Here is a 12142-nt window from a genome sequence, read left to right on the forward strand (position 1 = left end):
ACTGTGTTTAATTAGCAAATCTCAAATGTTATTCTGCAAAATAAGCAATAAACCATTCTGCATTTTGTCAATATTTCCAATACCAGACATTTCAGTGGAGATTTCACTTTAAATTCAAAATAAGGTTATGAATGTTAACTAGAACAGGACTTGTTCAGTAACCAGGGGTTTTCTGTATTTAATTATATTTAATTATCTTCAAATAGTATAGTAAGGAAGGCAAATTTCTGAAAGCTAAAAAAAAACCTCATACATTAATAGCACTACTAAAATATAAATTAATATACTTTGCTAACTTACCAAGCCTTCACCATACACGTCAATTGGGAAACTGGCCTCCCTCAGAACCTTTTCTGTTAAGGGCTCTGGTTCACCAGTGATCCCTGTTCCTCGAGCAGTTCTGTCTGAATCTGGAGGTGAGGGTTCTGAAGGAAAACTCTGCTGTTCACCCATTTGTTTTTGAAGAGCAGGTAGAGGTCTCTCATCATATGGCAAAGAATTAACCTGTAATGGAAAGACAGTTCTTTAGTACCACTCTTATTTAAAAGTACATTGGAGACTGTAAAAAAATCTTTGTTGTACTTACAGTATATACATTGCAGTATACACAAGGGGTGATAAGAAAAAAATTTGAGTCTGGACAAAAAAGTGCAATGCTAGTAAAAACCAAAGTATACTTTTTATTATACTCACTGTAAATACTGTTTGTTACAACATTCAAAAAACTGGGACAAAGCATGTAGTTTCTTTGGTATATGCAACCATTCTTCTGCAGCAGATTAGACATCTTTATAATTAACAAAGCATGTCCCAAATGTCATGATAAGGGCTAAGTTTTAGGGTCCTGTTTCTGCAATAGATTGCCATTTTGTACAATCGTCATTTGGGTCACGTCCCCTTTTTCTAGGGGTGTGGTCTCTGGAGTATAAAAGGTCAGAATTTGAACCAAGCTTTATCCAATCTGCAGATAAATCCTTTAAACACAAATTCTTTTGCTAATGGTCTTGTGTTCTGCCTATTTGACTTTTAGTCTGAATTTGATTTTGACCTGCATCTCATCTGGGTTTTGACTGCTTTGTTTAAATTCCATTTGTTTGTTTTTTGTTTTTTTTTTGCCATTTGCACGCTTCTCCCCGTTTGTCTAAAAAAATTACTTACCTATTCCTGTTGAGCCAGGACACCGAGCATGTTGAGGAATATGTGATAGTTACCCAGGGCCTTAACTGAAAACAAGGTTGGTTTACAATAGGCTTGGGCGGTAAACGGGTATATGGTATCCCGGGATCTAAGTATAACAGCGTAAGTCAGTTTCAACACTGCTATACCGTCACATAAACAATGCACTTTTATAGGAGACAAGGATTAAATATTAAATATAATTTATTTAATGCCTAAAAATGCGACATGCGATGTGGTTGTCATCTCGTGACAACGTGGAGGAGAAAGAGAGAGGTGGGGAAAGATGGCAAGTGACCTGGTCTCGAAAAAGAACACAACTTTTGCAGTTTGGCATTATTTGGGTTTCGACGAGCGAGAAGAGCGAGGTAGAGCATGACGAGGCAATTTGTAAATTGTGCAAACAAAAGGTGACCGCGAGAGATGGAAATACCTCGAACCTAAGGTTGACATATCTGAAACCACCATCCACTCACTGCTGCGAGGATGGACCCGAGTTCACTCAGTGCAACAGTTTCATCGCCTCCCATGCAGGACCAACAACATTTAGGTCCACCGCCACGCACGCAGCCGACGATAATGGGGGCCTTCGGGAAAGCAACAAAGTACAAAAGGGACAGTGTCCGTTGGAAAACCTGTACTGATGCAGTGACAAAATACTTGGCGAAGGAAATGGTCTCTTTCCACACAGTGGAAAAAAAGTCCTTTACGGACATGGTAAAGGTCCTAGATGCCCAGAATGAGCTGCCTGGACGGAAATATTTATCACAAACAGCCGTCCCACATTTATATAGTAAAGTTAGAGACAATGTTCAAGTGCTGCTGTCAGCGACACAGTTATTCCTTAACAACTGACATGTGGTGCGTCAGTTAACATGACACCATATATGTCTCTGACTGTCCATACTATTACACCTGACTGGAAACTTGAATCCAAATGCCTCCAAACTACGTATTTTCCTGAGAGTCATACAGCAGACAATCTTGCTGCTGCGCTCAGAGCTGCACTTCAGGAATGGCAACTTGACAAGAAAAAACTTTCAGCCATAACCACTGACAACGCTGCCAACATTCATGTCAGAATCAGGTCCCTGCATTGGCCGTGGCTATGCTGCTTCGGTCACAATCTAAACTTGGCTGTCACAAATGGATTGCATGACCAGAGGCAAAAACCGAGCGCCGGACTATGCCGTAATATTGTCGGGGCCTTTTCACACAGCTGGCAACGTACATGAACTCCACAAGAAAGCAAGTGGACTTGGGACTCCCAAAACATAGTCTCAGCAACGGTAAGCATAAACGCAGAGAGTTCCTCAGGGCAGGGGCTCAAATATAAAAAGGAGATATATATATATATATATATATATATATATATATATATATATGCTTTGCATCACATAAATTATATTGAAAAGTAGGCTATATTAAAATAGAAAACCATTTTTTAAATTGTAATTTTTTTCCTGTATTTTTTATCAAGTAAATGCAGGCTTGATGCCGATAAGGGACTTATTTAGCCTGAAATAAATGTGCATGCAAATTTCACCAAGTGGAATAATATACGCTAACGGACTTATTTATTTATGCATTCATTCGTTTATTTAGGCCTATTTATTCATTCATCTGCTTATTGTCGAATGAATTGGCCTAAATAAAATGAGTTTATCAGACGCGCCCTGTCTGATGACAGAAGGAGCAGCCTGTCCCTGACCTGGCAGGACATGGACGCCTTGAAAGCTGTTCACGAAGCACTGAAACCAGTCGGTGACTTCACCAGATATTTTGTCAGGAGAAAATTATGTGACCAGTTCCTGTATCCCTCCCCATACTACAGCTCTGCAGGGACAATATGTTGGCTGCGTCAGAAAATGACCCCAGCCAATAAAAAGTCAATCAAAACTGGAATTCTAACAAAGCTGGAGGCCAAGTATGAATCCAATTCAGTGCGCAAAATATTGCGAAAATGCACTTTCCTCGCACCCTCGCTACGTGGAGGATATGAGACGGATGACAACGCATTGGCTGAGACCAAGGCTGAATTACAGGCTGAGATCGTGAGCTTAGAGGCAGCAGGTCCAGTGGCCATCAGAGTGGAAGAGGGAGAGGAGCAACCTGCACCTTCACGAAAAAAGATGACTTTGGGGAGTATGCTGCAAAAAAAATCTGATGCAATGGCAGGTCCCGCCGGCACCGTAGAGGACCGAGTCGGAGCTGAAATAACAGCCTACTGTTTGGAGCCAGTTACTCAAGGAGACGAGGACCCACTTCTCTGGTGGAAAAACGCTGCTGGCGTTCCCCAAATGTCGCGAGTGGCACGAAGAACCTGTCGTCTGTGCCACAAGCACACCATCGGAGCGGGTTTTCAGCACCGCAGGTAAAGTTGTCGGTCCACAACGCGCCCTGTTAAAGCCGGACAAAGTAAACATGCTGGTTTTTCTAGCGAGAAATCTTGAATAGATTGATGCCACTTGCCATTCGTTCCTTTTCAGACTGTGTTTATTTTTTTTATTTAATTGATTCAGGTATTTTTATTTGGTTTACGTTAAAAACGATATTGGAAAGAAGACGTTTTTGTTTAGGACTATTGCTTGGCAATACTTTTTATAATATGGATGATGTTTATGTTAATTCAACTCTGGTTGACTGTTGTGGGTCTAGTTGCACTTTTTTATAAGCTGCTCATATTTGTTATTAAAAGTTGTTCAGGCGGTGTGATTTAATTTTAATTGATTTGTGTAGTGCTGGCTCCTCGCAAAAACTGTTCTGGATGTTTATGTTAATTTAATTCTGTTTGACTGTTGTATTTGCACTTTTTTATAAACTGCTATTTGTTGCTAATAAAAGTTGTTAATATTGTTCTGCATGTTATTTTGTTATTGTTTCAGTATTAGTGTTTGATATTCAGTTTCTGAACGGGTTTAGGCACAAGCCAACAGTTTGGTGATGCTGTCTGAGCCTTACGTCACAATTTTTATTATTCACTTGAATACCGTATACCGAGGTAAAATAGGAGGGAGGGTTTGACGGTATCAAAAATTTGGATACCCATCCCTAGTTTACAACCTCTTTCAATCCAAAGTATCACAGAGCAGCCTTTGAAATACACCAGCATGAGTATTGCACAGTCATAAATAAGTATAGGGTGGTCCAGATCTAATTATGAAATTTTCTACTCACGCCTATAACTTATTACGATTATTACATGGAAAATCACTCAAAAAATCCTGGACCATCAAGAAGTGCGCAAACTGACAACATGAAGAATCGTCTTCACGCCGAACTGGAATCGTCCCCACATAAATCAAAGTCATCCAGACGATCTGGATCTGTATAATTAGATCTGGACCACCCTTTTACTTGATTGACAGCCAACCGAAAATGCAAATTAGGATTATATTTGACCACTTAAATGAATCTTTTGAGTCATGTAGTCACTGTGGACCATACCCATAACATCATTAAAAAATCATGCACATGATGTTACCAACACTGGTTTCTTACTAAATAATTGTGTTTCTGTTTTTTTCCAGTTATTGCTTGGACTAAAACTGATAAATGCCATCCCCAGTTGTGAATTGCTTCTTAAATTTTTTCCAGTACAAACTCATTATTACTCATTACCTTCTGATTCTCCTTGGAACTTCAGAAGTAGTGATACCTCACTACTGGATTCAATATTCTGGGTGCCCAATTATGCACAGGATTTGCTACTTCCTCATTTCACTAATAACACTGTCATTTTTTAATTTTCCATTATACAAGATGAAAACATTTTATTTCATAAATGTTGAAAGCCTGCAAAAATTGGGACATTTTCAAAAGATGTATTTCTTTTTATTATTCTTAAAAGAAGCCCATCTCTGGATTATGATATACAGAAAAGAACAGTTCTGGTTATCTGGTGATATTCCTATTGATCAACTGCCGATATTCAATAGACGGTGATCAATAAATTAGCCAATCTCAAAAATGTTTTTGCAGCATCAGCTGTTTTTAGCTTTAGAGTAATTGAGTTGTAGTGCTCATTTATGTAATGGAAGATATTAAGATAGTTAAGCCTGCATATGTGTCCTTCTTGCTATAAGAACTGACCGTAGACATAAAGCGGTAAAGCAGTTTTTAGAAAAGAAAGTTGACCGGAATATTGTCTTTCATATTAAATTACATTACAGTAAAGAAATAAGAGTAATAAACTGAGAAAACAGAATCAGAGGAGTCATTTTATGAAATTGGACAAATGGCAAGAAAAGCTGCTTTAATGAATTCAGACCTTTTATTTTTCCGTTAACACAAACACTGTTTGCATTGAGTGTGGACAGTCAGCTAGCTTGTGTTTATCACAGCACTTCACATTTTTTAATTATAACAAAAGCAGATAAATAAGATTTTGCAATCATTGCACATTAGTAATGAGAGAACCCTGCAGAGTTCAATTCATCATGAGGTTAGAGAAATCATAGAAAGGTTCGGGATTCAAAACAAAGTCTGTGAAATGTATTGATGTCAATGAGGAAGTGGGAATGAACTGAAATACTTTTGGGTGGAATATAATGGTGCAACTAAGGTCTCAGGGAGCATCTGCCAACTATGCTGGACCAATTATTGTGGGCAAAAATGTGATCTGAGATCTGAGACAGCAGTGCTAACAACTATGCCACTGTGACACTTATAGCAAAAGACCCAGACAAAGATAACCATATTCAAAATACAAATAAATGGCTAATAAGCATTATATATATACATATATATATATATATATATATATATATATATATATATATATATATATATATATACTATATATATATATATATACATACTATATATATATATATATATATATATATATATATATCATTGTGCTCATGAGAGTTCCTGTCTTGGAGCACACATAAGTAATACAAAAAGCAGCAACCTGGGACTGGCTTTATTCCAATGCTCTGCATTTTCAGAAATGCCTCAAGAACAGTAATAACTGTGTTGTTATTTTTATTATTTCACAGGGTCACATGTGTTTTCTTTCTCAGGGATGGCTCCTTTAAGAAGACATGTTTGGATCATAGCTGAAAAATGAGGCTAATTATGCATGCAAATAAGCCAAGTGTACGATCAGCCAGCTGCACAGGGTTCACTGCTGTTTACCCTGTGGCAGAACTCATTATATTCTCATAATGTCCATCTAACGTACCCCCCTCAGAGCACCGATTGGGTTGTAACATTTTACATAACCAAAGCAGACCATCATAGATCTTATAGTGCGAATGTGTGAAAGTTCTGTGCATGAGTGCTAGAGCTCCTATAATGTCACACTGGCTCTCGCAGCATTACTGGCCACTGGGGAAAAAAATGTTTGTTTGTTTAATCCAGCCCCAAGGCAAATTTCCAGGAAAATATTCTGCAAACAAGGTAATTGTGCAAATGCAGTATGTTTACTGCAAAAAATGCAAATTTCTCTGATCAGTACTACAGCTTAGTAATCAATATGTTTGTTAGCTTAAGAGTAAAATTTGCCTGATTTATCTATAAATTTATTAAGCCTGTTAGTCCGGTATCTCCTTGAAAAACATCTTATGACATTTGATTAGATTTGCAGCCCTTTTTTTAAATGTTTGTACAGTGTTTATTATTTGTTTGTATGTGTCAAAAAGTATAAGATAAGGTAAGAAACCAGCATAATTAAAAAACAAATCAATCTTGTCATGCATGTGCTCCTGAGGATCACCTTCTAGGCTCCTCTAAGGTAAGCGGTACCATGATAGGACCAGAGGGGTACGCTTGCTAATGTTTCTCCATTTCCACCTGCAGCACAGAGAAGCCACCAGGAGAAGGTAACTGACCTGACCGCAGAGGATGGGTCTTTGTAAGAGAGGTTGTCTGCTTTTTGGACCCAAACTTGGCCTGGAGCAAGTTTCTGTGCTATTCCTGAACCTCACTAGAAGGAATGTGTGAGTATATATTACAAAATAGTAAAAACAATTTCTTTTTAATATTAAGCTTTGTTTCAGATAAGTACATTACAAAAGGAGTTAAACAACATGACAACATGTAATTATAATAAGCATTTTATTTCCTTTTATGCTATGTGTATTATGAATAAATAGTTTTTATACATTGTGACAGGCGGCTGGTGTCCATGCCTAGCGACCCTGCACACTGTATTTAGGGGGAGCAGCCCTGGACAGTGCAATACCTCCCCCTGGACGCTAGATGGCCACCCCCTGGGCTGGTGTAGTGCCTTGGTTTCCCACAGGGCTCCCTGGGAATTGGAGCTGAGGGCAGCCCTGTTGGGTCCCACAGGTACCGCCAGGTGTTGTGTTTGGGACTCCTGAGCCCGTGGGCAACAGATTCATCACACCTGGAAGTGCCGCCGGATCTTGGTGATCAAACACCTGGAGCACTTCCAGGTGAGCTATAAAAAGAAGCCAGCAACCACCACTCATCGGCCAGAGTCGGGTGGAGGAGGACAAGGTTGCATTGCAAGGGAGGAGTGGTGGTGCCAAGAGAGAGAAGGGTGCTTGTGCTGTACTGGTGTTTGGGACTGTGTTGTGGCTAGGGGGAGTACGGGGAAGACGTGCCCTCCAGCTGAAGAGTAATAAAAGCCTTTTTCTTTTACACGTGCCTCCTGTATCCAATCTGTGTCGGGTCAGGCACTATATAGCATCTTCTTACAAAATTATTAGGTAAAATTAATGTATCTTCAGGCAATTTTGTTTATTTTAATATGTTTTTGTCACTGAACAATAAGGACATAGAATTTCACTTTGTTCATAAAAATTAGCAGGTAAAACATATGGTCTACATTTTAATTATAAAGATACCAAGGTTAATCCTTTAATATAATACATACGGAGCTTAGTATAAAACTTATTTTAAAGAAAAAGAAAAAAAAAATGTGAATCTGTATTGGAATTGGGCAATTCTAGTAACATAAAACTGGTCAGCTCTAATAGTACCAGACAGGAGCATCCCTAGTTCTTGTACAGATTTACCAGGCATATTGTTCTTTAAGAAATTAAGAATAGCACAATACTTGATTGTGTTTATCATCATTTTGTTAATTTGATTCTGAAATAAAAATATAAATAACACATCACAAATGGCAAAAAAATTAATTCAAGTTTTTAGTTCACTCTTAACGCCTTTTTTAACACCACTCATTTAAAGATGATACTGCATATAAAAACTACTTTAAAAACTCTCTACACCTGTGTACAAAGCAGCTATTGTTCATGAGACTAGAGAAAAAAAACAATTAACACTGTTCCTTTTAAACAACCCCAGGACAATAAAAAAATTAAAGCTGGTGTCACTATCAAAGAATTATGAACACAGTGACATTTCAATATTTAGGACAACACTTTTAAGCATAATGCAGAAAAATCAAACCAGTTACACGGTGTCACGCGAAGGCACTTAGGGAGCAGTTTAAAGACCTAAAGAGTAGCACAAAAATCACACAGCAGGGGACAACGGCAGTGTGCTAACCTCTTTCTTTACTTTGACAGGAAAGATGAAAAATGCAGCCCTGAATCCACCTGAATACCTAGCCAGCAGAACAAGTTACTTTTAGGCTCCTTCTGTCCCTCTGGTCCCCCTATGATGACGTCACCAAATCCCATCTAGGGGTTCCTTTCCCAGCATTCCCATTCCACTTCTGTCCCCACAGCATTTAATGTCCACCATTCAACGTCTAAACTGTCTGTACTGTGTTTTCATGACTGACCAAACTTGTGTGAAAAAAGGCTGGTTCTACAGTATACACGGGATGGACTCCCAACTCTTACAATTTGTCCTTTGCTTCTTTACAACGACAAAAGAGAATGTAAGTGAATGTGCTTGTAATTTATCAGAAATCTGTAGTAAGATATGATAGCAGTCCATAAATGTTCCTTAGCCAATCTGAAACAGCTTGACCTTATTCTGTAAAAATGAATGGCATGGCCCAAAACTACAATATGGTAGACTAAGCCAACATTTCATTAAGTTCTTACTCAAACATGACATAGGCCAAAGCAAATAATGCTACAAGATAAGGGAAATAAATTTCTAATTTCTGTTATTTTCAAAATTTGTTGTGGTGCACTGGAAATGTACACTTGCAGAGCACACTAACACATAAACAGATACCCTTCCAAAGCTACGTTTATAATTAAATATTCTTGTACTACAAATATTGCAGAGCTACACAAACCTGTTACTTTAAAATGAATACTTTTTCCTTATAATAAGATAATAAGATAAATACTGCATGCAATGTATATAAAAATAAGTGACATAGCTCAATCACACAGTATAGACCAATGTTCTTACATTAATCTTGGGAACTACTGGTTTAACTGGAGTTGCTGGAGGCGTTGGTGTTTTGGGTGAAGGGCTTGAAGGAGCAGTCTCTGGCTTAGACTCAGTATGTTGCTCCATTTCCCTTTCTGGCTTGTACTGTACTGGTGTTGGCTGTTCAGAGCTCTGTGGCTGGGGAGAAGGATAACTGAGAGGCTCTGGCAAAAAATCAGATGGTCTGCGTATCTGCAAGTAAAACAATTAAAATTTTGTAAAGCATTATGCTAAATGAATTCAATTTAATTTTAGTATTTTGTATATGCATTAGTGGAAATACTGTACTTCAAATTACACCGTGCAAGAATAAAATGTAATAGACAAAGCTACAAAAGTAGTTATGTAAACATTATAACAGTACACAACAAATTATTTAAATAAAAATACTGACCACCGTAGTATCCAGTAAATTATGTAGTTTGAGCTGCTGATAAACCTTCATACGATACTCATCCATTTGATGCTTTTTCTGCTTAGCTAAATCATAATCTTCCTTCTCTACAGCACAGCGCTTTTCCACCTCATAACGACCAAGACGTCACCCTGAAAAATAAGTTTAACATATAACATGTTGTACATAACAGAGAAGACAGATCAGTGAAAATGAAGTTCAAGACAAAGAACTGATTGATCTATAACTACCCTACCTGAGTCAGCAAGGCCGCTCATTCTGAAGTCAAGTTCATTAACATTTGTTTCCATACTAGTGCAATAAGATCATTGACAAAAGCAAGTTCAGAGAAATAAATTGTTCCGTCTTAAATAATTATTATTTAAAGGAAACTGGCCAGAATTCTTGATATACTTCCAATGTTCTGTTATCTAGATGATAGTTTATGAGTCACTGGAATCCTGATACATAAAAAAAAGGTATCCAGAGAGAAATTAATTGAGTTCCGTAGGAACATTTAAAATGAAATATTAAGATTTAGGAAACTAGGTCAGAATTTGTATGCTTCTAGTTCTGTTATTCCAGAAGATATTTATAGTTTCAAAATGACACTGATCCAAAATAGCAGAGCATATTTGAGTAAGCAATGCAGTAGACATGGTTTACAGTCGAAATGCAATTTATACTGAACAGTTCAACAACTGCCTATACTCGTAGGAAATGCATTTGAAGTTCAAAACATGGAAAGTAGTCATGGCCAGCCATTTGAATATTATACTGAAGCTTTCCAACAATGCCCTAACAGATACCTATGAAAACGAATAGTCCCATAATCCCAAAGTGGTCACCTAAATTCTATAGCACCTCTCCATCGGCATCTTTTGTTTTGCAAATGTGTCAATCAGCACAAGCAGCCTGCTATCCCATCCCCCTACCGACCTAGCTGAAGTTTTCCAGCTCAAGTCTCTTTATCTGGATGTGAGGTGCCTGGAACTGTAGAGAGTAAATAATATATTGTTATTTGGAATGCATACATTTCATACGTGTTCCATGTCTACAATGATCTGGATGAATGTAGGATGACAGGAAATGCAAGTCAAGAAATGCTGAACACATACCTAAAACAGAAACTTTTCCATCTTATAGTAATAAGATGAAGTGTATAATGTGTGAACACTTTAGTCCAAATATCAAATACACCTGGGGTAAATTTTGTCTACTTGTAAAACTTAGTGCAGTTTATGGCTCCATTTATAGGGCAACCGGAAAGACTCCAGGTGCCCAATGAGCTTCTTCGGCAGCACTTCCGAGTGTGGCAAAAGTGCTGCAAATAGGGCCCTGCAAATATCCATGCCCTGCAGTGGCCACGGCCCCAAAAGGGTTGAGCTTCTATGCTCATGACCTGTGGCCCTGAAACCCCGTGCCCTCTGTCAGTACAGGGAGAAAATGTTTTGAAAATACTCTCCCCGGTCCTTCCATAACCAGGGCATTCAGGCCAAGTAAGGGCCAAAATTTACACCAAGTGTTACAGACTATAAATGAAATGTATGCTTTTATATTATAGTAAGAATAATAGCAGCTCACTACTCAAAACAAGGTGCACCCTTGCTCAACCCAACCTTTTGATTATAAGACAGCAGTTCTTACATCTGCACCATTCAAGAACACATATCAACTTTCTAGCAATTTACATTTGAGCTTGGGTTTTAATTCATTGACAGCAACATGAAAATTGAAGGATTTTTTCTTTGGTTATATTCTTGAATAAAAGCACACATGATTATTTGATATTTGGACAAAAGTCTTCACATATTATACACTTCACGTCAAGTTTCTGTTTTAGGTATGTGTTCAGCATTTGTTGTCTCACATTTCTGTCATCGTACAATTACCCAGATTGTTGTAGACACCAAACACACATGACATGCATGTGTTCCACATAAAGATATATTATTTACCCTATACATCTCCAGGCTCCTCACACCCAGATAAAGAGACTTGAGCTGTGTTGATGGGGATGGGATAGCAGGCTGCATGCTGCTTGTGCTGAATGACACGTTGCAAAACAAAAGAGCTAATGAGAGCTGCAAAGAAATTTAAGTGCCCTGGATTACAACATATTTTGTAAGGCTTCAGGATTCCAGTGTTAAATTCCATTTCTCTAATACATGAAGTCCTTCCTTGGCTGAAGTTTAGTTTAGAGTACTGCGAGAATGGAGCTTATACACCCTGTTTCAACAA

The 12142-nt window shown here is 38.1% G+C and overlaps 1 protein-coding gene across 1 annotated transcript; it reads right to left on the reverse strand.

Moving 5' to 3' along the window:
* Positions 1 to 300: 300 nt before the first annotated feature.
* Positions 301 to 10039, reverse strand: LOC120519242 (centrosomal protein of 104 kDa-like; the record flags this gene model as incomplete). Its single annotated transcript, XM_039742391.1, has 3 exons — positions 9902 to 10039; positions 9487 to 9699; positions 301 to 504 (listed from the first exon to the last, which is right to left on the reverse strand). Coding segments are annotated over exons 1-3 (483 nt in total), but the record flags the coding sequence as incomplete, so codon positions are not given.
* Positions 10040 to 12142: the final 2103 nt, after the last annotated feature.

This window comes from Polypterus senegalus, unplaced genomic scaffold, assembly GCF_016835505.1.
Source record: "Polypterus senegalus isolate Bchr_013 unplaced genomic scaffold, ASM1683550v1 scaffold_8943, whole genome shotgun sequence".
Lineage (NCBI taxonomy): Eukaryota > Metazoa > Chordata > Cladistia > Polypteriformes > Polypteridae > Polypterus > Polypterus senegalus.